We start from the raw sequence: 23,670 nt of genomic DNA on the forward strand, positions 1-23,670 counted from the left end.
AATCCAGTAGTCCAGTTCGCGCTCTCTTTTAGCTCTGGTTTTGGTCTCCACCAGCTCCTGAGGGAAACATCTGGCTCTTCGGCTGCTAAATGCTACACTATGTTCACCAGCTGGTCTCTGACTGTGTCTGTCTGCTGTTTGCTGCTCAGCAGGTAGTGGACAGTGGGTTCTTAAAGCCTCTTTTTGCAAAAACGACGCCACCAGAGCTGTGAAAATGAACCGGAGCAGTAAAGCTGTGGTCCGGACAGATAAAGAATGAGCTGAATCTCACTATAAAGCTCCTTAAGGCCGAGGGGAGCTGCAGATTCAGCTGATAATAGGTTCAACACTATGAGCGACACCTTTTTCATTTTCAGGTTGTCATTTCTTAAATCGTTTTTATAGAATTATCAATTATAGCAGCTTTAAATAGACTGTTAGTTTCCATAGTTCCCCGTAAGCGCAGCCCCAAGAGCTCCCAGGGTTCTCATATATGAAAACACAAAGGACACACACTGGTAGAAAGGAAAAAAAAACCCACAAATACTATAGGTACAAACACATCCACACACATGCAAGCTGGATTTGTCTTGTGCCTTTTACTGATCACTTCAACACTACCTGACAGTTCTGTGTCAGGTAATGCTGAAGAGCGCTCGTTTGGGAATCAGCGTGAAAAACCTGCAAACCAGACAAGCCAGACACGATCGCAGCAGTCAGTGAAGAGTCTCTCTAATCTGACAAGATTTTCCTGAGATGCTCCAGAACACTGCTGAGAGACAGATAGAGAAAAAAAGCAAAAAACAAAATCGCGAGGGAGAGATCGCGTTTATGTTTGTTCGAGCGTATGCACGTGTGTGTCTGTGAGACTGTCTGGCCAGTGCCCCCTGTATGTGCTTAGCAGGCAGCGTAGCCAGACTGAGCTAATAGGCAGGATGTGTGTGTGTGTGGGGGGGGGCTGGAGCTGGTGGTGGAGGCAGACTCTTCCGGCTGTCACTTTATGTCTGGCTCTGGCATGTTTACACCCTTTGTGGGGGTAAAGAACTCTGCCACACACACACACACACACACACACACCTGCACACATCTACACTCGTACATAAACACACGGACAGTACTCGGCCTTACCTATTGTGCTGTACGTTCTCACACACAGTCATGTGGAGATAATGGCCACCATGTTATGATTATAACGTTCTCCTCCTCTGACTGAAATGATCCTCCCAGAAGCTCCTCCAATCAAAGTGAAAGTAAATTGCAGTCAGGAACGGGACATGAATCCCTAAATGGGAAACACTGCATCCTCCCTACAGCTGCCAGATCAGTGTGGTGGTGACAGATTTGAGGGGCAGTGCTAAGTAGAGGTAGGCAGACAGGTGGGGCGTCCATATGTCGCCCCAGCCACGAGCCCAGCTCCTCATCCCAGTCCAGCCTGGACGAGGGTCAGAGGACAGGCTGCTGTCTCTCTCTCCTCAGCATGGACACTTGGCATCGGTATCAAGAGCTAAAACAGAATCGCTGTCCTGTTTTTTCAGCCTATAAAGTGTCAGAAAACAGTGACAGATCCAGTCCCCGTCCCAGTTTCCCGAAGCCCCAAATGACACATTGGAACATTTTGTTTTCTCTGACACAGCAGTCCAAAACCCAGAGATACTCAGTTTACTATGTTTTTATCTCTCTCCTCCTTTTTCACATCCCCCTTTTTTTTTTTTTTAGGCGCCCAGTATGTTTTGGAACAGATTTTAAGACCTTGTTGATCTTACTGGCTGCTTTTAAGGCTCTTTGTGGCCTTGCTGCTTGCTTTAACTCTGAAACAGAGCTTAAAACTGGAGGGGGACAGAGCATTTGAAGTCAGGACCCTGAGGCTCGGGAACAACCTGCCTGAGTCGGTACCATCTTTTAAACCGCTCCTTAAAAACACACGTTTAATGGAGAGCTTATCCTGATTTTGCTTTTTGTAAATTTTACTTTATTTGTCTTTTTATTTCGTTTATCTTACATTGCCGAATCTTTTTCGGTCAACGTTACCGTAAAGTCCCGTTCATTAGATCGATTTTATAATTTGTTGATTTTAATGTGCAGTCTGGCTTGAAGCACTTTGTACTCCGGGTTTTGAAAATGCTCCATAAATAAAGATTATTATATTAGCATCATAGCTTTGACTGATTTCGGCTCGTTCTCGGACAAGTTTTTTTTTTAGGGGATATGGCTCCGGCTGTAATTACCAACCATTTATCCCACTTTGTGTTAATCAACGGCGAAACGACGCTGCGCCCTGCTCGCATTCCGCACCGACACCAGCACACTGAGGACTTAAGGCTTAATGCATTAGATTAGACGTGACCCCCGGCTCGGTTCGTTTCAATGAAGCCGTCCGAAGACGAGGGCAGGACAAAGACGGCGCGGCTGCACAGAGTGGCATGCGGGACAGGGGCTGCCATGTAATCTAATTCCTCTCCTCTTTGTCTTCATCCATTCACTGTCATGACAGATTACGCTTAAACGGGAGGAGGGAGGGCAGGATGATAAATGAGAGAGAAAGAGGGGAGGAATGAAGGGGAAGAGAGACGCAGACGGGAGAATTAAGTTACAGTCTGGTCGGCAGTGACAGATGAAGAGAGCGGTGTTTGTGTGTCTTCTGCTCCTGCCTCTTCATGAATTTGATGTCATGATTCATTGTCTCTGATCTTGCTGTGAAATGCGCGAGGGGTCCTAATGAAGTATGCGCTGTTTGTGTGTGTGCGTGTGTGTGTGTGTGTGTGAGAGAGAGAGAGAGAGAGAGAGAGAGTGTGTATAAACAATGTGCTGCTACTCTTTTCTCTCTGTTCTTTCTCTTGTTTTTGATTTTATGTTTCTCACGTTTCTCGCAGCCGCTCTTTTTATTCCTCTCTGTTTTATTTTGTTTGTCTGACTTTAATGTTGTATAACCGACCAGTGGTGGAGGAAGTATTTAGATCATTCCCCGGAGTTAAAAGTAACTCCGTCCTTCTGAAAGTCATGCATTTCAAAATGTTACGCAAGTAAAAGTGCAGAAGCATCAGCAACAAAATGTACTTAGAGTATCAAAAGTGATTCATTGTTCTTAGCATCTTGTTGGATCCTTTTTATCAAATCATCCACTCAGTTTTTACTATTGTCACATAGTTTTAGCTGTCGTCGTACAAACCACAGAAGAATACAGAAGTGGGCCACAATGCCTGTTGATGTCCACTTTTTCTCCTCCCTGCAGGCCTACTTCCGTCAGGGGGTCGCCCTGCAGTACCTGGGTCGACATGCCGACGCCCTGGCAGCGTTCGCCTCCGGCCTCGCCCAGGACCCCAAGAGTCTCCAGCTGCTTGTCGGCATGGTGGAGGCTGCCATGAAGTCGCCCCTCCGAGGTAGGCCTTCCCCGACAGCTGACGGCGACCGAGTTCACCGGCCGCCTGTCTCTCTCTGTCCACGCGCGGCGTATTAATACAGACGGAGGCAGTCAAAAGAATGAACGACACAGGCAACGAACTACACGTTTGCGTTTAGAGGTTGAAGAAGACGAGCGTGAGATGTGGGCACTGGGGAAACTGTCGAGCTGCCACTTTTCCTTTGCTTTTTTATTCAGTAACCCTCCTCTGGGACTTGGGTGAGAAAAAAGGAAAAAGATACATCTGAGGATTCAGACCTCAAAAAGAAATGGATGCACTTTTGATTTGAGACGGAAGGAGAGAAGAGAAAAGAGAAACATAAAGAAAAGTGGGATGTAAAAAAAACCCCAAAAAAACGAGAAAGTCAGATGAAGTAGAAACACACAAAAGTTGAAATTGAAAATAGTGAGCTAGTGATGGAGCCTCAGGGAGACGACGTCAGTCATTCTGATTCTATAGATACATATAGATGTATGTATATACACATATACGTTTATATATACATATATATATATGATAAACTGAATATCTTTGGGTTTTGGACTGTTGGTCGAGGAAGCTTTATAGGAGCTTTCTAGTGAGTTTGATCAATTAGTTTAGTATCGTGATTTTCATCTCATCGTTCAGCAACTCACCTGTTTCGGTTCACTCTCAACGCGTCACTGACCGAGACTGCTATTCTCTAGATCCTTCAGTTCACCGACAGTAATCCGCTCTCACAGTTTCAGATCCCTCTGCGCATTGTTCCAGGAGGAAGGTGCATATCGGGGCTACGTACAGGAGGGATTTGTCTAAAGACCATGCGAATGCAAAACCAGCAACAGGCCACTGGAAAAGTGGGTGAACTTCACGAGTAGAAAATGTTCGCAGCCTTTAGCTGCAGTCTAGTTGATGCACAGACATTTAAAGATTATTACTACAGGGTTAATTGAGTAGTTACTGCTCTGTTCAGAATTAGAGAAGTTGGTCTCTAATTGCTTCGGACTTTAGGATTTAACTGGGATTCTTTTTTGACAGTAAAGAGCCGAGAACAGAGAAGGGTCTGGGTTCGTTTTGCTCCCATGTTTGAATCGGTTTCTTGTGGAGTTTCATGATGAAATATTTACAAGGCAGATTCTTGTGTGTCATTGATCTATCCCCACCCCACGGTCCACAGTCCACTTTTATGTGCAGGTTTCAACAGCATAAGAAGATGAAGGAAGGGTACGTATAATCAAGAATGGTGTGCAGGCTAGAATTGGCACAGGATTATGCTTTTGCCCTTCAGCAGTGTCAGAATGAGAGCCGGGCGTCCTGGGAATAGCCTTCTACTTGGCGAGCCATAGCCAATGTCGTAGCACGTGGAATTTTGCATCTGCTCTGCTACACTGGAGAGCAAATCTGGTTGAGCATTCACTATATTTCCCTTTGAGGTAGAGCGTGTCGATCCAGAAGGGGCGTATTGAGCACAAGACTGGTGGTAGGTGACCAAATGAGCACTGCCTTCTCTGTTTTAAGCGGCAGCAGTCCGGGAAGAATGAGAACCCAGTCCTTCTTATCAGATTTTGATAGTGATGGTAGCACGTTGTGATCCGTGGCTGCGGCTACGCCACACTGAATGTCCCAGAGTCCTGGCTGAACCCGAGCAAAGCTCTCCTGCAGATCTGATGCTCTGTGGGAGGTTGTTCCGCTGTCCTGGGGCGGCAGGCAGCCTCCGCAACTCAGCCTCCCACAAGCTTCAAAGCGAGCGAGCGTTACCCGGAGCGGCAGTACTTGAGTAAGGACCGTGGCCAAGGCCAAAATGCAGCAGGCGCAGGGGGGAGCGGCCTCCTCTGGGTTATCTGTCTTCCTCAGGTTCGCCGATGCCTGTTGTTGTGAGGCAGGAGCTGAGCGCGTTGTTAGAAAACAGACGCGATCCTCCCAATTTTTCAGTTTAGCAAATGAGGCCGGTGTCCCTTCATCTCTTTTGCAGGAGGTGCAGCCGAATATGACCTGATGTGTTGGCACATGTCTGGGGGGCAAAAACCGAGCACAAAAGAAAGTGTTTCGCGCCGCCGAACCCACAATATTAACCAGGGCATTGCGCAAGAAGCAGGCTGTGTGTGAGGAAACACATGTTAACCAGCCTGATGTTGTCACACCAGTGACTGAATGAGGTACGAAACATCAGTGTGGCAGATTTTTTGGTAATGATTGTTGTGTCTCTCCCGACAAAAATGTTGTGCAGCTCTGCTTTTCTCAGAAGTTAAGTTTCCTCCGCTGCTGTGACAAATCAGGTGCAGCTGCTATTTTGTGTGTGTGTGTGTGTGTGTGTGTGTTTGTGCTCGTTTGTTTTGCGCCTTTAAACGGGAATGTTTTAAAGAGGGCCCATGTAACTTTTGCTGAACGGCGTCCAAGATAATATAGTACACGCTAACACAAGCATAGACAAGTCGAAAGTTGGGGTTAACGAACCCATCTAGTTGCAGAGCCATATATTTTGCACGTCTGCTAACGTTAGGTCGTAGCAGCAAAGCTTCAGAGTGTGTTAAACTGAGCAAGGGTGCATTTTATTGCTTATTAATTCAACTCAGTTGTAACAGTGTGTTATTTCTGCCTTCAGAAGTTACATAGCGTGACTTTGAAACATAGATCGCATGAGCTCTAACGCAGAAGTTTCAGCTGTGTCACTTTTCTTCCCTTTTTTTCGTGCCAAAGCCTCGGTTCAGTCCCATAGTAAACAAGGGCAAATGCAATTTGTTCAATTTAGTGCTCAATGAAGGGCGGCAAATCTCCCAGGATGCCGCCCCCCCCCCAGTCTGCTGGAGAGCTGGAGGTCGCCCCGTGTAAAAAAACAAAACAAAAAAACAACACAGCGGCTGGAATATTTCCACCTCCACTTTCCTTTTTCAGATATCGCAGCGCACAGAACCGGCAGACACGTTTGCTCCCACCGTAACTAAGGGGTCATCACTCACGGTTCAATAGGTGGGCAGACTGGACTTGATAAATGCTGGACCAGTGAGTCACCGGTCCTGCGCCGGAGAAACTGGGTGTGTCTGGTATGGAATCTGACAGGCCGTAAGTCAGCGTGATGCCACAGTGGCAGAGCGGAGGGCAACGCCGCAGTAAGGGACCGTTTAACTTTAGATTTGTGGTCCTTCTGTCACGCACGTCGATAAAGTGTCGACGAGGCCCTGAATCACTCATCACTAAATTACATGTCACACCCACACACACACACACACACACACAAACATACCGTGTGGCGTTCAGCACCATGAAACACAAACCACAGTATCTGTGCCAGTGTTTTTCTTGTGGATCCGGGTTTCGAAATGAACTACTGCTTAAATCAGTGACTTTTGATTTGTGACATATACATCTAGGTTACAGCCGATTCACAGGAGCGTTGACAGTCAGCTCCTGCGGGAAGAGTAAAGCAGGGGCTGGTTTTATTTGAGTGCTTGGATGCCGTCAGCCGGAGATGGTCGAGGTCGGCGTCAAACTTCTCTCTCTGCTAGAAAAAAAAAACCCAAATGTGCTGATACCACATTGCTTGTTGGTAGTGGATGTTTTTCATAGGGTCAGACGAAGTCTGAACACATTCAGAGCGTTTTCAGTGGCGCAAAGCGTCGGGTTTTGTGTCGCTGCGTTTACACGTAGTCAAAAATACGTGGGCGCCATTAAGATGGGGATGGCAGACAGCGCACTGCGACCAGGTTTGGGAGACCGCGCCCTTCATCGAAGCACGAAGAGCCAAAGTAGCACGAGTCCGGCGTGCGTATGTACCTTTTACGGTGCAGGTACTTTATTTAACAATTCAGCAATTGTTCAAACAGCAGGCTGTTGCGAAACACAGTCAAAACATTAGCTGTGCATTTGTATAGGCCAAAGTATTTGGCTTGAACTCACCGTTCCACATAGATTCCAAGGTCTTTTCAGTGTAAACCGGAGAAAGAGCAGCAGAGAGGGTGAAATCCAGAGGTCAGAGCTCGGTTCTCTCTCTGCTCTACATCACTGAACCCCCCCCGGGACCACACATTAGCACTAATTCTCCGTCCAATCACCCAGAAATGATTTAATGATGGTGCAACAACTGCATGCTCCATCTCCATCCCAACAGGTTTGCATTTAGGAGTTATTATGAGGTTTTAGATCGGGATCAAGGCTGCGGTTGTTTTCCATTATGTCAAGTTAAGCAACATTGCTGGCGTGAAGACTGGAAAAATACAACTTTGATCATTTGTTCTGACAAATCAAAATAAATATCTGACATGTTAAGAAAATATTACGCAGGGTTTCTTTGAATCTACCTCTCTTTCCATTGACATTTATAACACTTCATCTTGCAATGTCATAACAAGTTGGCTACATAGCTGCTATTTCGCAATCTATAGCATCGCAAGAAAGTCGCCCACCTACTGTAGTTCTGATATTGATACTAGAAAGAGTCAGTGTTTCCACACGCCCTTGGACTAATGAAGAACACAACTTGTTTCAAAGCTTGTGTTTGACCAGAGAGGGATGTTTGGTATCTCCTGCCCCACACCAGTAGTCAAAAACTCCTGGCTCAGGAGCTGGGGCTGCTTGGTGGACAGGACCTACAAGCCAGGAAGGAAAACCGGAGCCAGGTTCTTCTTAAAAACCAACAAACTCTTTCCAAGGGTTCCTGGGAAATGTTGTCAAGATGATTTATTAGTGAATCAGGGCCTTTGGTCTGTGGAAGATGACGATTTTAACCTGAGGTAGCTGCACAGATTACAGCCGATTTATGCCGTCTGAGTCAAAGGGCATCCATGGCCAGAGGAAAGTTCAGGGAATCACCAAAGTCAGCAGGCTTTATCTTCAGGGGACCATGAATGTCTGCACAGGATTTGATGACAGTCCATCCCATAATTGCTGAGATCATTCAGTCCGGACCAAAGTGGTGGACCGACGGGCTGACATTACCGTCCGCAGAGCCACGAGCCGTTCCGTGACTGGAAACGAACCACCACTTTCGGCCCTGACCTTTAGCCGCTCACTGACGCACAAGCTAAATCTCAGTTTGATAGTTTGCTGTCTACTCGGATAAATCAAATATCCGAACACGCATGTATCCCCCCTGCCTATGAGAATGCTTTAATCATACAAACCTGGCGGGGGACCAACGGGCCACAGGCTCGGTTTAATGTCTCCTGGCACTGCTCAGTTGCATTTCACACTCGTCTTTAGCTGCTCTCGTTTGACTGTTTCACAACAATCTGAGTTTGTCTCCTCTCACTCCACCGAGTCTCCACAGCCCCACAGCCGCCTTCCTCGTGCAGCCCCAGCATGTTCGCTCTAATCTGAGCAGAACTGTCACCTCTGTTGGAATAAATTATTAAAACGCTCACGCAACAACATTTTATTCATGAGGAGCAGAAATTTCTGTGTCGTGATGAAATCTTTTCCCTTTCACTAACAAAATCATGCAGTAAATATTCCTGGAAAGAATATGATTTGAATATTAAACAACATCCTTCGTATTGCATAATCACACAAAATTAGCTGGGGAAATTGATGCTCATTCCTGGACGCACGAGTGACGGAGTCCATTTTGACAGTGTTAGCGTCAGACAAGTGCTGGATGTGAATTTGTGCAGCCTCCAGGTGAACAATTTAAACTGGAAATGCCTAAATTTAGTGCCTGTAGTCTACATTGATGCGGCGGTGCTGCTCTTTCCAGTGCAGTTAAAGACTGATGTGTGCATTTTCAACTTTTCTCGACTAAATTCACATCACTGTTGGTCAGCGCTCGGCTCAAAACGTCGGTCGGGATCTCCGATAATGCAAATTAAAAATGAGGACGGCGACTAGACTTCTGACTAGAGGCGAGGTTTTCAGAATTCATTTCCCTCCGTGCTAGTGATTTCAAGTCCATCACAACCGAATGTTTTCAGTTATCTCACCTTCATCAGGGTGGTAATGGAATCCAGCGATCAGTCTTATGAAGTATATAAGACTGATCAACGGATAAATAGGTGCACAAAATAGCATATTTACTCCTAACACACAGGGGAAATTTACAAGAAATATAAATGACCGTGAATGCAAAACATGCAACCAGCTCTTCTTCAAAATGTTCAAAATGCAAACGCAACCTTTCTTCTTAAGGGAATCGCTCTGCATTTTAGGAAAAAATATTTATCTGCTTTTATGCTGAGAGTTAAATGAGAAGATCGATACCACTCCCATATTAAATAGGAAGCTAATTTGCTAGCAGCACTTTCAAAACGCAGTATAATCAGTTACCTTTCATCTCTTTATACCTACAAACAGCCCTGAATAACGTCTCTGATTGGACGGAAGTTCCAAGTTTTCTGAGACCGACTGTGATCCAGGGAACAGGCTTCGACTCTAACAACTGGAAACGACCCCATACGACACCTCGATGACTGTACATGAAAACGTTAGCTGAAAAAGGGCCTTTTTTTTTTTCCAGCCCCAACAACCTCTGCCCAGAGGCACAGGGCAGCCTGTGTTAGGCCTGAGAAGCAAAAAGCAGGGCAAAAAGTCAGCCGTTATCGACTCCCATCTTCCCCCATCTGGACGATGGTGGCTGGACAGTGAGGGGACAATTTTCAGAAAGACTTTAGCAAGAAGATCGGTCTGTAACAAAAACGGTGAGGGGTACTCACGGGTACATGAGTACCCATCCCCCAAATCTAGAGTGGAAATCACGCACTAGAATCACTGAATGCAGTCGAAAGGCCGAGCTGTGTTGTCAGCCAGTTTGTGTCATTGTGCTTCCCGATAAAAACCATAATCGATTCCCATTCCTTACGTCAACTGTGAGCCTGTCTTTGTGTGTGTGTGTGTGTGTGTGTGTGTCTTACGCCTTCACAGACTCCCTTGAGCCCACCTACCAGCAGCTGCAGAAGATGAAGCTGGACAAGAGCCCGTTCGTGGTCGTGTCCGTCATCGGTCAGGAGCTGCTGACCCACGGCTTCCACGGCGCCTCTGTCGTGGTGCTGGAGGCGGGGCTGAAGATCGGCACGTGCTCACTGAAGCTGCGCGGCTCCGTCTTCTCGGCCCTGAGCTCTGCCTTTTGGTCTCTGGGCAACGCCGAGAAGAGCATGGCCTACATGCAGCAGGACCTGGAGGTGACGAAGACTCTAGGTACGGAAGAGGAGAAAGCAACGGAGCAAAGAGTGAAGAGTGAAGAAATGAAGCAGCTGTAGTTAACGTCTCGTGCCATTTCTCTTCTCCGCAGGTGACCAGTCGGGTGAATGCCGGGCCCATGGAAACCTCGGCTCTGCCCTCTTCTCCAAAGGCAGTTACAGAGAAGCACTGGCCAACCACAGAAACCAGCTGGTCCTGGCCATGAAGCTCAAGGACAGAGAGGTGCGTTCGCATGCAAATGCCTCAGCGAGGGAGAAGGATGGAGGGTGTGCTCGTGCATATCAATAGGATAATACACGTTGTATAGATGTGCACTCAGTCTCGGTTCAAGTACACCTGCCTTCCACCTGGTCAGACTCTCGGTTTATTGAGACATTTCCAGAATAGGTACGACATATTATTCTAATTATTATTATTAATTTTAAGCATGGATGTTCATTCTTGACCTTGGGAACACATTCAGTATCTGTGAGCAAATTTTTTCATCTCAAGGTCATTTACAAGCTTTTTCCAGAACATTTCATCCCCACAACAACCTGTTATCATGCAACTGTTGTTCCATACAGTCACAAACTATGATTATTAAACATAAATGTTTGTTGTAAACTTAAGATTTTTATTACTGTTAAATTATCGCAGTAAGGAGCAGCTCCCATTTTATCTATTAAAACGTTTTTAGAATTAAAAAAGGATTTAAAAGTTTTGTCTGATTTAGTCAAGTTAAAATACAATATTACTATGTGAGGAGGTTGAGTTTATTAAAGTAAATATCGAGTTTTGTTAACTTAGTTGTACAAGGAAAGTTTCTGTCATACAACATTACAGACGACTAACTTCTTGAGGAGCTGCGGACCGTATCCCACACAACTCGCTGGTCGCGTGGTAACGGGTGGTGGTTCTGCGTACGGTGGGTGAGAACGTAAGCCCCGCCTCTGCTCAAAGATGCTGTTTAGTTTCTCTGGATGTCCGCTGCCTCTGTGTGACACCAGCAGGTTCGCCATCGTGTGGTGTAAAGAAAGACAGTGGAGTAAAGTCGAAAGCTCCAGACGGAGTTTAGAAGGGAACCTTGTAGTTTAGATTATTTTAATACAGGTGTCTGTTCCCCGCTTGCTAACTGACCGTAACGCCCCCAGTTCACGTCTGGTCAGAGTTTCCCCTCATGTCCCGTCATGTTGCCACTGCCGGCATTAACGCCAGAGTCTCGGTGTAACGTCCCCTTTTCAAGGTATTTTTAGCAAAGTTGTGTGATGTGTTTGGAGCCTGGGAAATGATGGGACTGCAGAGTATCTTCCAGTCAGGAGAGTCACGTCAAGGTTTAACCATCTATTGAAACAAAATGTCTTTTAGTTTGGGAGCAAATCTAAGTATGTACTGTATAAGGAGCATGAACACATCCTGTGAGGAAACATCTTAAACTCACGTACAACCAAACGCTGGTACAGCGGGAGGATGAGGAGGAACAGGGAGGGCGGCGGCGGCGTCAGAATCGCATGGAGGCGGAATGAGGGCCGAGTTTTTATACGGACATAGAGGACTGGAAGGTTTACGTCGCATGTGACGGAAAAAGGACGTCTGTGCCCGTCTGAACTATCGTGAGGCTCCACCGTTACAAGCCACCTTTACCAGAGCATCGCCCAGGGCATGTTCCTGGTCGGCCCCAGTTCAGGCCCTCACCTAGTGGGACTGAACGAAGTCTTGGACATGTTTGTACCAACAGTGAGTTTTTCTGGATATGGACGACAGCAGGTTACAATGACGCAGTAGTTGCTTTTTCGTGGGAGCTGTAGTTTTTTTCATTGTGGGCAGCAGAGCCCAGCAACACGCTTTACCTTTTCAGAGCGGCCGATGAAAGAAAATGAGAGGTCGCACCGAGTTACAGACGCCTGGATGTGACGTTGTGACTCCAGCTCCCCAGAGAGACGCTAGAAAAGGCGCTGTGAGAGCTGCTGTGACTGACCGGTGCCGACCACTTCGCCGACTGGCCGACCGCGAGCCGTCCGTGCGTCACCAGGCTTTACCAGACGCAGGCGGATTTTACTGGGCCGCTCTCTGGTGTGCTTGGCCCCCGTCCCCTGTCTGATCGTCGCGGGGAGCGCTGGTGACGCCGCTTGGTGATGGTCTGCCTGGGTCCTGTAGGTGAGGAAGTGAAGGCGGAGAGGGCGAAGGGTCTGCTGAGAGACTCTACAGCAGCGGGAAGACCGTACGTGCTCGCGAGGGCAGGTTGTGCAGTGTTGATGTTTGTTTAGGAAACTTGCTGGATAACCCAGTATGTTTGATTTAAGGGCCACACCACACAGGGAACTTGACTCTGTGAGTAGTTCCTGTGAAACTGCAGATTTCTGGAGATGGCCGAGTTCACACAGTCATCACAACCTATTGCTCTGCCCGTTTGGATCGTCTCACTCATCTTCCCTCGCTCTCTCTTGCTTTTTCTCGAAAGCGCTCTTCCTTCGCCTCGGGCCGCAGCTGAACTCGAACGGCTTTCTTCTGAAACACTCGAGACAGTTGTGAAAACCGTAGTTAATTAGTTTGCTGTTGCAGATTAGTCTTTGGCCCCTTTACGTCTCAAAACACAAAGTCAATCTGTCAGGTTGTTTGTGTGTGTTTACCTTTGCTTAACTACCTCCATATGCTTTTGAGCATAAGTGCAAGCATGTTCGTTTGTGTGCCCGTATCTGTGTGTGTGTGTGTGTGTGCGCGCTGCTTTTCCAACTTGTGATGCAGTGCGAACACACAACATCGTGCCAGGTCCAACTATGTCTCACTGGATTTGATATTTTATTCAACCTCTTGTTTCTGTACCTGTGACGTTTGCGGATTTTTTTTATCGTCTCTTGAATATTGTGCGAGGAATCAAACAACCTTGGGAGCATGTTAGTGTGTCGATTGTGATAGTTTCACGTCGGCTCTTCGTAGATCCGGTTTGCTCTCTCCGTTGTGTCGTATCTGCCGTATGTGCGAGCGCGTGCCTGAGTCGTGGTTCGTAGACAACCCTGACCACGGTGGACCAGGATATGGGTCCCGGCTGCCGGTGTTGACTGCCATTGACACGCTTCTCTCCAAGTGGGACTGAAGCCGGTCGTGCCGGCTCCACTAGCCTCAGTCATTTAGGGTTTACTGGGTTGGCTACGGTCGGGCTTTGTTTGGATTTTCTTCCCGGTGTGTTGTCGCAGGGTGTTGCTCTTTGATTGAGGGGAAACAGAGAAACATAATGTCAGGTAACACAAGAGCAGTTCGGACAAAAAATCCCCCCCGCGGCGCTTCGGCAGCGCTGTACTGTTGCCTCATGGTTTTCATCGTCATATCGGCCTCCTCTCCTTGCGATTAAGTTTTACGTTAATAAATTAACTTCAGCTTCAGCCTGAAGTTGCCTCCTTTCTCCTTCAGGCCCTTAATGTTTTCTCATCCCTCCTCAGAAATATCAAATCACACTCAGTGTCTTTGAACTAATGTTCTTGTTGCAGCGTCCGATGTGACTGGACAGCCGGGCTGATTATTGTGTCCTTTTCTGTTTTTAATGCACAGTTTTATTATATCTGCGCTCACGGCCACTATAATGTTCATGAAGGCGCCACCGGGCCCTCATACACACACACACACACAGTCAGTTAATAGCATGTGATTGCATCCTGGATCTAGAGAGGCCGATTGAACAACTGTCACTAAGATGAATGAGGGTTTGAGCAAGTTCATTTCGGTGAGAGCAGGAATGCAGCCTGTCTGGACGCATTCTTGTCCATGCATCTTTATGTTTGTCTGTTCTGACACTTGGTTAAAGCGTCTCACCAGCCGCCAGTTCTATCACGTTGATTTTGCAGACACACACACCCACACACACACACACATACAGTATGCAGTTTTGTCACAGAAGCGCAGGATCGAAACCAGACTGAAGGGGGTTTTTTTCCCCTACCTGAGCACGGGTGCCTGTTTCCTGTGTTCTGGGAGCAATAAAGACAGTCGCCCATGCGCGCTGTTGACGGACGATTATCGAACTCCTCCTCCGCCGCAGGTGCACAGCCCTGGGCGACTCGCGCATGGTCATCAACAGAAATCCATATCTCCCGCCGTGTGTTTGCTTTGCTGCGGTACACGTGTTTGTTTGTGCGGCGCCTGCGGAGGGCTGATGTTTAACCTGCGGGGGTGGACACAGAAAGAAAGCAACACCTTTACAATGTGATTCAGTCCAGTGCAACTACTTTGCGGTTAGTGCTAAAAAGCAATTGGTCAGTTGACAGAAAACTAATAAGCAGCAGTTCTGCATATCAGTTAATGGCTTAATTCATTTATAAAGTCAAAACGTTCAATGGTTCCAGCCTTTCTAATCTGAGAATTAGTTGCTTTATATCAGTGTCAACTGAATATCTCTGGGTTGTCGGTCAAACAGACGAAACAAGACACGTGAAGACGTCGTCTCGGGCTCTCGGAGCTTGCGATGGACATTTTTCACTGTTTTCTCACATTTAACACGTGCGTGGCTCTTGGATCCCAGTTCCTCTCTTCTTACCTCGGACTCCCCTTTCCCTCTCTGTCCCCGCGTCCCTTCTCGCCTCTCCGTCATACCCGTTTGTACCGACCCAGACTCTTGCTCGCTCACAGTCAGACCAACACGAACCAACTTAACTCCCGACGCAGCAGGAGAGCTCATTTCTTTCTTCATCCCACGCTGAGGGCGAAAAAAAGCCAGTATTTCTTGGTTTGATTGAGCAACGCTTTTCCAAACCTCCAGCGTCTCTCCCGGCCGCAGCAGAGGATGCTGTGCCGCCACTAATCTTTCTCCGTCTCTGTTCGTCTCTCTCATCCTATTCTGGTGCGTTAGATCCAGAGATTCCTCTGCCTTTTTTACTCCCGAGGTTTTTTTCTTTTTACCCACACAGACCCTCCTAATGAGATTTGGTGCTTTCCTGCAACATTACATACACAGTGGCAGCCTGAATACTACGATTCTCTGATTTCTTTTCTGTGCAAAATGACAAGGGGTTGTCAGTCTTTCCCTATTTTTCATATATGTATATGTATATAAACACAGACGTAAAAAAATCTGCACATATTGCCTACCAGCTCAGAGTCCCAGACACAACATGAGTGGATTTTTTCGTGTGTTTTTCTCGTGCAGGGGAAACGTTGTGCCCTTGAGGGAAATCAAACGCTTGTCTGGCCGCTTGACTGTACATACAGAGGCCGTCTCTTCATTTATTAAATCCCCCTTTCCTGCCTAGAACGCCGCCCCAGAGATGTGCCAACTGGATTTTTATGTGTTTACACTCATCACTTTGCCGGCAGTAGGGATTTCGGTAGATGTGCGCTGTCTGGTCTCTTCCGTGCACGAACGCGCGTGCAGCTCAAGCACACGTGAACAGAAAAGAAAAGACCGGGGGGCCCTGATGTTAATCGGAAGTGGTAAATTCCACCAAAGGTCATTTTGGCTGTTTTCGGTGACACATTTTAGCGCTCGTTATGGCTCGGATTTAAAGGAACGTGGGGCGGCTGTGGCTCGGGAGGTCGAGCCCGCTGACCGGAAGGTCCCCGGTTCGATCCCCGGCTCCTCCAGTCTGCATGTCGAGGTGTCCTTGGGCAAGATACTGAACCCCATATAAGTGCAGTCCATTTACCATTTGCCATGTTGCTATTATCTACCCATAAGGCTGCATTTGAACCGAGGGATCAGTTTTTCGTCACAAACTTCACTTCTAACGATTATTTTCATATCGATTAATCTGCAGAGGAGTTTCTTGATTGTTTTCTCTATAAAATGTAAGAAAATAGGGAAAAAGGCCTGTTAGAATTTTCCACAGGCCAAAGAAATGGACTCAAGTAGCTTCTTTAATTTAACCAACAATCCAAAACCAAAAGACATTCAGATTACTGTCATGTGTGACAAAGAAAAACGGATCGATTAATGGACTAACTGTTGCAGCTCGGAACTCCGCGTAGCATAGCATGTCAGAATTTCAGATTTTTTTTTTAACCGTAACCGAACATAAAGCATTCAGATCTTCTGGTACCTTGTGGAGTTTTAAAACACTACAGTATACACGGTTCCACTGATCGTCAGGTGGCAATAATGCACCAACAGAAGACTGACTTTAACAGTAGCACGTTAACATGGATGTAAACAGCGGGATTCGAACGATTCTGTTTTCGGGGTCAAGGGGCCCGACCACGAGCCTCGTCGTCCCGGGTTCGAGTTCGGCAGAGGACATTCCCTGCTTTATGTGAGCATGTTTCCAGCCACCTGTTTTCAACCACGTTTCCAGTTTGCACATAAAATTCGAATGAGCGGAGACACCAGAAATTTGGAAAAGAAAAAAAAAAGTTTAAATATGGCAAGAAAGTTTATATGTTAGTCTGAGGTGGAAAAGTTGGTGTATCAGTGAAAGTGACTCGAACTTCCACTGATGAAAGGGAAGCATCAGATCTGTGTGGGGCGATGAGGGGACATCGCCTGAGCTCTGACTGGCGCTCCAGTCGCTGTGTCCTCTTCTTCTTCAGTGGTTTAGTGGCAACAAGAATTAGCCCCACCGGCTCTTCATCTCGACGAGCGACATCCCTAATATTCACATGATGGGAGCGGATTGGAAAATTGAAAATTAATTTGTAGATTCTTCTGCTGATTTTCTGAAAATTCGGTTGAAAATTGCGCCTAAATTTGGATGGAAGGGACATGAAAAAGCGTGGCTGGATTTTCAGCAATTAGCGCAAAGAGTAGTCTGAGGAGAATTATTTTGTCAATAATGATATAAATGGAAATGTACCTTCTTACATACCCATGGAAAAACAAAGCGTTGGATTGGCTGGAGGAAACTCGGTATGTATGTTGTGTGTTGTTCCTCTATAATAAATTAGAATTAGCAGCAACAAAAAAATATTCACGTACAGTATTTCGTTCCCCCCCTCCCATTATTATTGTTATTAGTATCCTCTATTCTCTTTGTTTGTCTACTCTGTGAGGTCTGAAAATTGAAGGCTGACTCTTAAGTTTCAGTCTAACGGCACCCTCTGAATCCTGGTGAGAAGAAAACAGAGAAAAGTGCATGATATGAATGAGTAAAGAACATGCTAATCACGCTTCTTTAATAATTCATGGCTCCGTCTCCTCCGCTGTCTCACGCTCTTTAAACTTGCAAACATTTCATTATAGTCTCTGGCTTATTCTTATTTTCTGTCTCCCATTGTTTGCTTTGAAAGGTCAAATTCATAATTTTAATTTTTTGAGTTTGCGTGTGTGCTGGTGTGAGGCTGAGTCAAAGCGTGACTGCTGTTTGGACTCGGAGGACCGTTGCATGGAGGAGATCGTTCTTTCAGGGAGAGTCTATACAACAGGACAGGGCTTATTGATAATTACATCACACTGTGTGTTCACAGATTAGACATTAAGCTGTGTTCAGCAGATTACAGTCATTATCACTGGGGCCACGTTTCCTGCGAAGGAAACAACACCGTGTATGCAGACTGTTGGAGGTGTTTTTTCAGACTCCCCTCCATCACGATGACCGAATGTTTCTGTAACAAGCTGGGACACCGCAGGCGTTAACTGGTCTTTAAAACCATGAACCTTTCTTCATGGTTCCAGTCTGTTACTTTTGCAGATTGTTTTCTTTTTTTTCTAGAACCTTTACAATGAATTAATTAACAACAGAATTACAGAACTTTGCAAGTGCTGTACCAGCGAGTCCGGAGAAGCACGACTAAGCTCTTTGAGGTTATGCTTAAGCACAGCGGTGCTTCGAATTAAATGATAACTCACCGTATGGTGTCGGCGTGCTCACATTTGCTAATCAACACAAAACACAAAGTACAACTCAGGCTGATGGGAGTGTCATTAGTTTTGCGTTTGACCAGAGGAAATGTCAGAGGATCACCAAAGTTATTACAATTCATCCTGAGGGGAACATGAATGTCTGTACAAAAAAGAAAATCCAATATCCATCCAATGGATGTTGAGATATTTCACAGGATAAGTGAAAACTCTGACCTGCCGGTGGCGCTAGAGGAAAAGTCAAGGCATCACCAAAGTCGCCATGATTCATCCTCTGGGGACCACGATGGTGTATTTCCTCCATGGTGTATGGAGGAAATATTTGGGACTCGGGTAAGGATGCAATACCATGAGTCGGCTACCTCAAAAGACACTTTTTTCCTAACGATTCCTATAAAAACTGTTTGACGCGCAGTGCTGGCGAGCGCCATTTTCTGGCGCTGGGATTTCCCACGGCTGCTCATTTGATTTGAGGCGCCGTAGCCTCAGTGTACAGTAGATGGTACACTGACATTATCTGGATGCTGTTCATTCACTGATGATGTTAAACTGAAGCATCGTCATCCTACAACAGATCTCTGCAAGGATTAATAATGTTTATGCGCATAATTAATCAGAAAATGTAGTGCTTATTCCTTTGCCAGGGAACGCCCCCGCATCAGAGCTGCCAGGGAAACCTTTTTTTTTTTTTATTTGAGATATTTTGCTTGTTACATCATTACATACACTATAGAAACTCTTTATCCCTCCGATTAAATACATTCATTAGAATCCAGAAAATTGCCAAGATCGGATGCGACAGCATTTGCCAGAAACCCATTTAACTGAAGTAGAGCCGCATTAATTCATTGATTATTTAATGCAACTATTTTGAGAACTGGTGAATCGTTTCAGTCTGGTTTTTTAAGGCAAAAATGCGAAACATTGGAGGGGTGTGGTTGCTTTATCATATGTGATAGTCAACTCAATATCTTTTGGTTTGGGGCAGCTACAGAAACTGAAAAATTCTTGGTCTGCGGGAAATTTTAACAGGCGTCTTCACTATTTTCTGACATATCATAGATGATCCACTATGATGTCTTGTACAATATTGTCTACAAATGCAAAATAATATGGTGTAACACTTTTTAAATATGACCTGTTGGGATTTAGAGTTAAGAGGAAAATTCAGTAGGGTTTGTCTTAGCAGTTTGTGTTTGTAATCGCACACACTCGGTGATAAATGAGAGATACTGTATGTCAATACAGGCTCTGATGCTCTGGTCTTCATTTTTCTGGTTAATTTGAAACAAAGTGTTCCTCAGACCTCACACATATTTCCCATGACTCCTCGGATAGAGCGCTGATCGATACCAGTAACCTTCAGATTAGTTAGGAATTGAGTAGGCAGGTTTCCAATTACAAAGGCAAGAGCTGGAATGCAGCGACTATCCTTCCTCTAGCTGTCTAATCAGAGCAACAGACAAGAGTGTGAGACAAGAGACAGGAGGGAATTGACACATTCTGTATGTTTTGTTTGGTGTGTGTGTGTGTGTGGGTGGGTTCACGGCCCTGTTTCCGTGCACATGCACGTGTGAAAACAACAACAGTGTGAAGTTAAGGTCAAGACAGTCATCGTGACGAAGGCCGGTAATTAGCAGGAAAAAAAAAAAAAAGCTCAGGCTTATGCGCAAACTGAAACACAGAAATAACGGAATGGCGAGAACCTGATTCAGAGCAGGTGTGCTGGTGGCAGAGGGTGAGACTCTCACCGCAGGGTCTAATAGCATGTGAACGATTAGCTTTCACCCCTGTAGCCTCCAATATGTGTGTGTCTTCCAAGGGTACAATTTCCATTTGGGATGAAACGATGCCCCCCTCACTTTACTTATTTTTGTCCCCCCTCCTTTTTTTCTCTCCCTGAACAGTGTCGTTTTACTGTCCAGCTGCTATAGTCAAAATAAGAGAAACCCCTGTCGACTGTTAAAGCGGCTTTAAGCGATATTTCTATAATAATAATGAATGAATTGACAATTCATTGACAATGTGGAACAATGTGACCATGTGAGAGTGATCACTCATAGTGATGAGCCAGCAGAGAATTATCAGCTGAATCTGCAGCTCCCCTCGGCCTTACGGAGCTTTATAGCGAGTTTCTTTATCAGTGTTTATCCGTTTGGACCACAGCTTCACTGTTCCGGTTCACTCTCGCCGCTCCCATAGCGTCTTTTTTGCAAAAAAAGCTCTAAAGAAAAAAACCCACTGTCCACTACCTGTTGAGCAGCAAACAGCAGACAGACACAGTCAGAGACCAGTTGGTGAACACAGTGGAGCATTTAGCAGCTGAAGAGCCAGATGTTTCCCTCAGGAGCTGGTGGAGACCAAAACCAGAGCTAAAAGAGAGGGAATACTGGACTTAGATTCATCGTGTGGACACAAACACTGCTCTGTAAATCCTGTTAAGAAGTTAAGAGGTGATGTGATATGTCAATGTTGTGTTCACAATTTGTTTCGCTGCCCCAAAGTGGCCAAAAAAATCAGTGTTTGCAGGTTTAAGATGCAGTCTCACTGGTTTTCACTCCTCATTCATTTCATTTTTAGGAGCTGGGTGGGACATATTCGCTTCTGGTTATAAACCAATCCCGCCCCGTTAGCCTCACACAAATTAATTGAACTTTTACATGCAAAATCTCGACACTCTCCAATTTCCAGACAGTTTTTAGAAAGCGAATGGGACTAATCTTATATTAAAGAAACGATCATCGTCATGATGTTTCATCGTACATGTCTGAATTCACCACAACATGACTGTTATCTTTTACCACGTCGACCTGGGGGCCTCCACCTACGGACTGCAGATGGAAATGAGCGTTTCACTACGTCTGGTGCATTAAACGGGTTGTGCGTTGTCCTTAATATAAGCAGTAAAACTGAAACAGACAAAAACGCTAATAAATGACGCCCTTGTTTGTAGAACTGTGCGGTGAAATAACTCGGGGAGCAGAGAAGCCGGGCTACAGTGAGTGCAAGTGCAGTGACAGAGGGTGATGACATTAAAGAGTAACTTTAACATTCCCCGAAGATCCTGTTTTTGCTGACCTCCGGTGGGTCTAACCTCTTGCCTGGTTGCAGTGATATGTACAGGTGTTCTCCGGGACCCAGTGGCATGGCCGCTGGGGTGTGGTTACGGGTTCAACAGAGCACATTTCGGGCCACGCCCATCGGTGATGCCGGCTGTGGTCAGGGGTGAAAGAGGCTGGAAACTTTCGGCCAGAGCGGGCAGTGAGAGCGGAAGGTGTTAAGTTACTCTGTAAAGTGTTTAATAAGAAGCTGTATAATTTTCTTCACGTTCGCACATGTGAACCCACAGGGGGAAAAAAACAGGACTCACCGTGAACTGAGCCTCCAAAACAAAAAAAAACATCCTGGTGACGACTCAATAGCAGCAGTGTGACAGGAGGATGTCAGGAAAAATTCAACTTTTTTGCAAATGTCCTCTGGTTCTGACGACAACAAAACACAATTGTTTCAATCCCCTTGTAAAACAGAGGAATGTAGTGGTTTTGTTGTTTTCAGTTCCACTCAAATAAACTCAAAAGAACTTCAAACAAAATGACGGAAAAGCTGATACAGTAGTTCTGGTCACAGCTGCACAATTGAAGACTTGTACATGACAAATGGTTGAAATTACCATGTGTAATGTGAACTCGATCGACAAATCCACATGGAATTATCACCCATCTCTGCAGTTCCCCTCGGCTCTGCGCAGTGCCGTTCGGCTCACAGTTGTGGTTTTACATCCCGCGACTTTACTGTTTAGTCTTACAGCTGTCAGCAGCCTTGTCGCCAGCAGCAGGCAGCTGTTTCCAGCAAAAAAAGAAAACGAAGAAAAAAAAAAAAAGCCTGATAAAACCCGCTGTACACTACCTGCTCAGCCCCGCACCGCAGACAGCTTGAGACTAACTGGCGAACATAGTGGAGCCTCTAGCTACAGAGCCAGATACCTCCGTCAGGAGTTGGTGGAGGCCGAGGCAGACCTAAAAGGACAGTGAATACTGGACTTACACAGTTCCAGATGAATGCAACTAGGTCTCTAGAAATGAAGCTGCGGTTTAAAGTAGGGTTAGTGCATTAATAACACGGCAATTTTCCATAACATTTACACACCTACATCTGCGTATGTCTGTATAGTTGTGCGTTTGTTTACTGGAAGCACGTGGATGGCTAAGCGCCGTTCTCTGCTGGATACTAACCAGCGTACGATGTGTATTTGTGTGATTTCAGGCTGCGTCTGATGCTCTCAGCAGTCTGGGCCATGTGTACACGGCCATCGGCGACTACCCCAACGCACTGGCGAGCCACAAACAGTGCGTCCTGTTGGCGCGGCAAACCCAGTGCCAGCTCTCTGAGGCTCGCCAGCTGGGCAACATGGGCGCCGTGTACACGGCGCTGGGGGACTTCACCAACGCTGTCCAGTGTCACGAACAGCACCTGGACATCGCAAAGGTACAGTACTGCATAATGTTGCCGCAATCCAATCAATGAGGTCAAGCTTTAAAGATAAGTCCGGTGAGGTTCTATATTAACAACTGCTGCGTTTGTATCTAAAGCCTGATTTATCTGATTCCTCTGAGCCGTAGAGCTCCGCTGTTTCCTAAAACTATTAAAAACACATCAGTGAGCCACTCTGTTGCACTGGCTGACATGTTCCTTCATCACCACGTTTATTTATTCACGTTTATTTTGACTCAAACCCACACACACACACACACACACACACACACACACACACACCATCCTGCTGCAGGAAATACTCACTAGATCACCAAATGTGAATTGATCCGCCACAGAAAGTAGTCCCCGACACATCCCTATTTCCTTCTCCTGTTCGAGTAGAGTTTGCCAAAAAACTACAGTGACCAGGTGTTTTACGAAATTATTGAGCTTTTTTTGAAAATGAAACCTTATTTGTGAGTTTTTTTTTTTTTTTTAAATGTCGTTTAAGTTTTTATTACCTCTGCATTGCAGGTTATGTTTTCACCTGTGTCTGTTTTGTTTGTTGGCTAGTTTGTTTGTCAGCGTGATTACGCAAAAAAGTACTGAACCGATTTGCACCAGACTTGGTGGGGAGATGGGATGGGGGCCGGGGAAGAGCCCTTTAAATTTTGGCGTGGATCCAGTTAAAGGGGCAGGTCCAGGAGTTTTTTCAATCGCTTTCCTTAACGTTGCGAGACAGGGCATTTTTTTGACATTTTCGTCAGTACTCGGCCTTGGCGGAGGTATGCGCTCTACTGAGTGTCATTCCAGTTAACATTTTGGATTAATCAAAAATCATATGAAAAAAAACAACAACTTTAATATAAACAATACAACCATGTTAAATAAAGATACATAAAAGAAAATATATAGATCAGCACAAAAATGTCACATAAGAAAGCACATCATCATTTG

The 23,670-nt window shown here is 45.9% G+C and overlaps 1 protein-coding gene across 1 annotated transcript in view; it reads left to right on the plus strand.

The window, feature by feature from the left end:
• Positions 1 to 23,670, plus strand: part of ttc28 (tetratricopeptide repeat domain 28) — a 126,841-nt gene that overhangs the window by 66,230 nt on the left and 36,941 nt on the right. Inside the window, exons 3-6 of the mRNA XM_040157733.1 lie at positions 3,209 to 3,356; positions 10,206 to 10,478; positions 10,573 to 10,703; positions 22,504 to 22,725. Coding sequence (XP_040013667.1) covers positions 3,209 to 3,356; positions 10,206 to 10,478; positions 10,573 to 10,703; positions 22,504 to 22,725 — 774 coding nt within the window. The remainder of the gene's footprint in view (positions 1 to 3,208; positions 3,357 to 10,205; positions 10,479 to 10,572; positions 10,704 to 22,503; positions 22,726 to 23,670) is intronic.

Source organism: Xiphias gladius, chromosome 20 (genome assembly GCF_016859285.1).
Source record: "Xiphias gladius isolate SHS-SW01 ecotype Sanya breed wild chromosome 20, ASM1685928v1, whole genome shotgun sequence".
In the NCBI taxonomy this organism is placed as follows: domain Eukaryota; kingdom Metazoa; phylum Chordata; class Actinopteri; order Istiophoriformes; family Xiphiidae; genus Xiphias; species Xiphias gladius.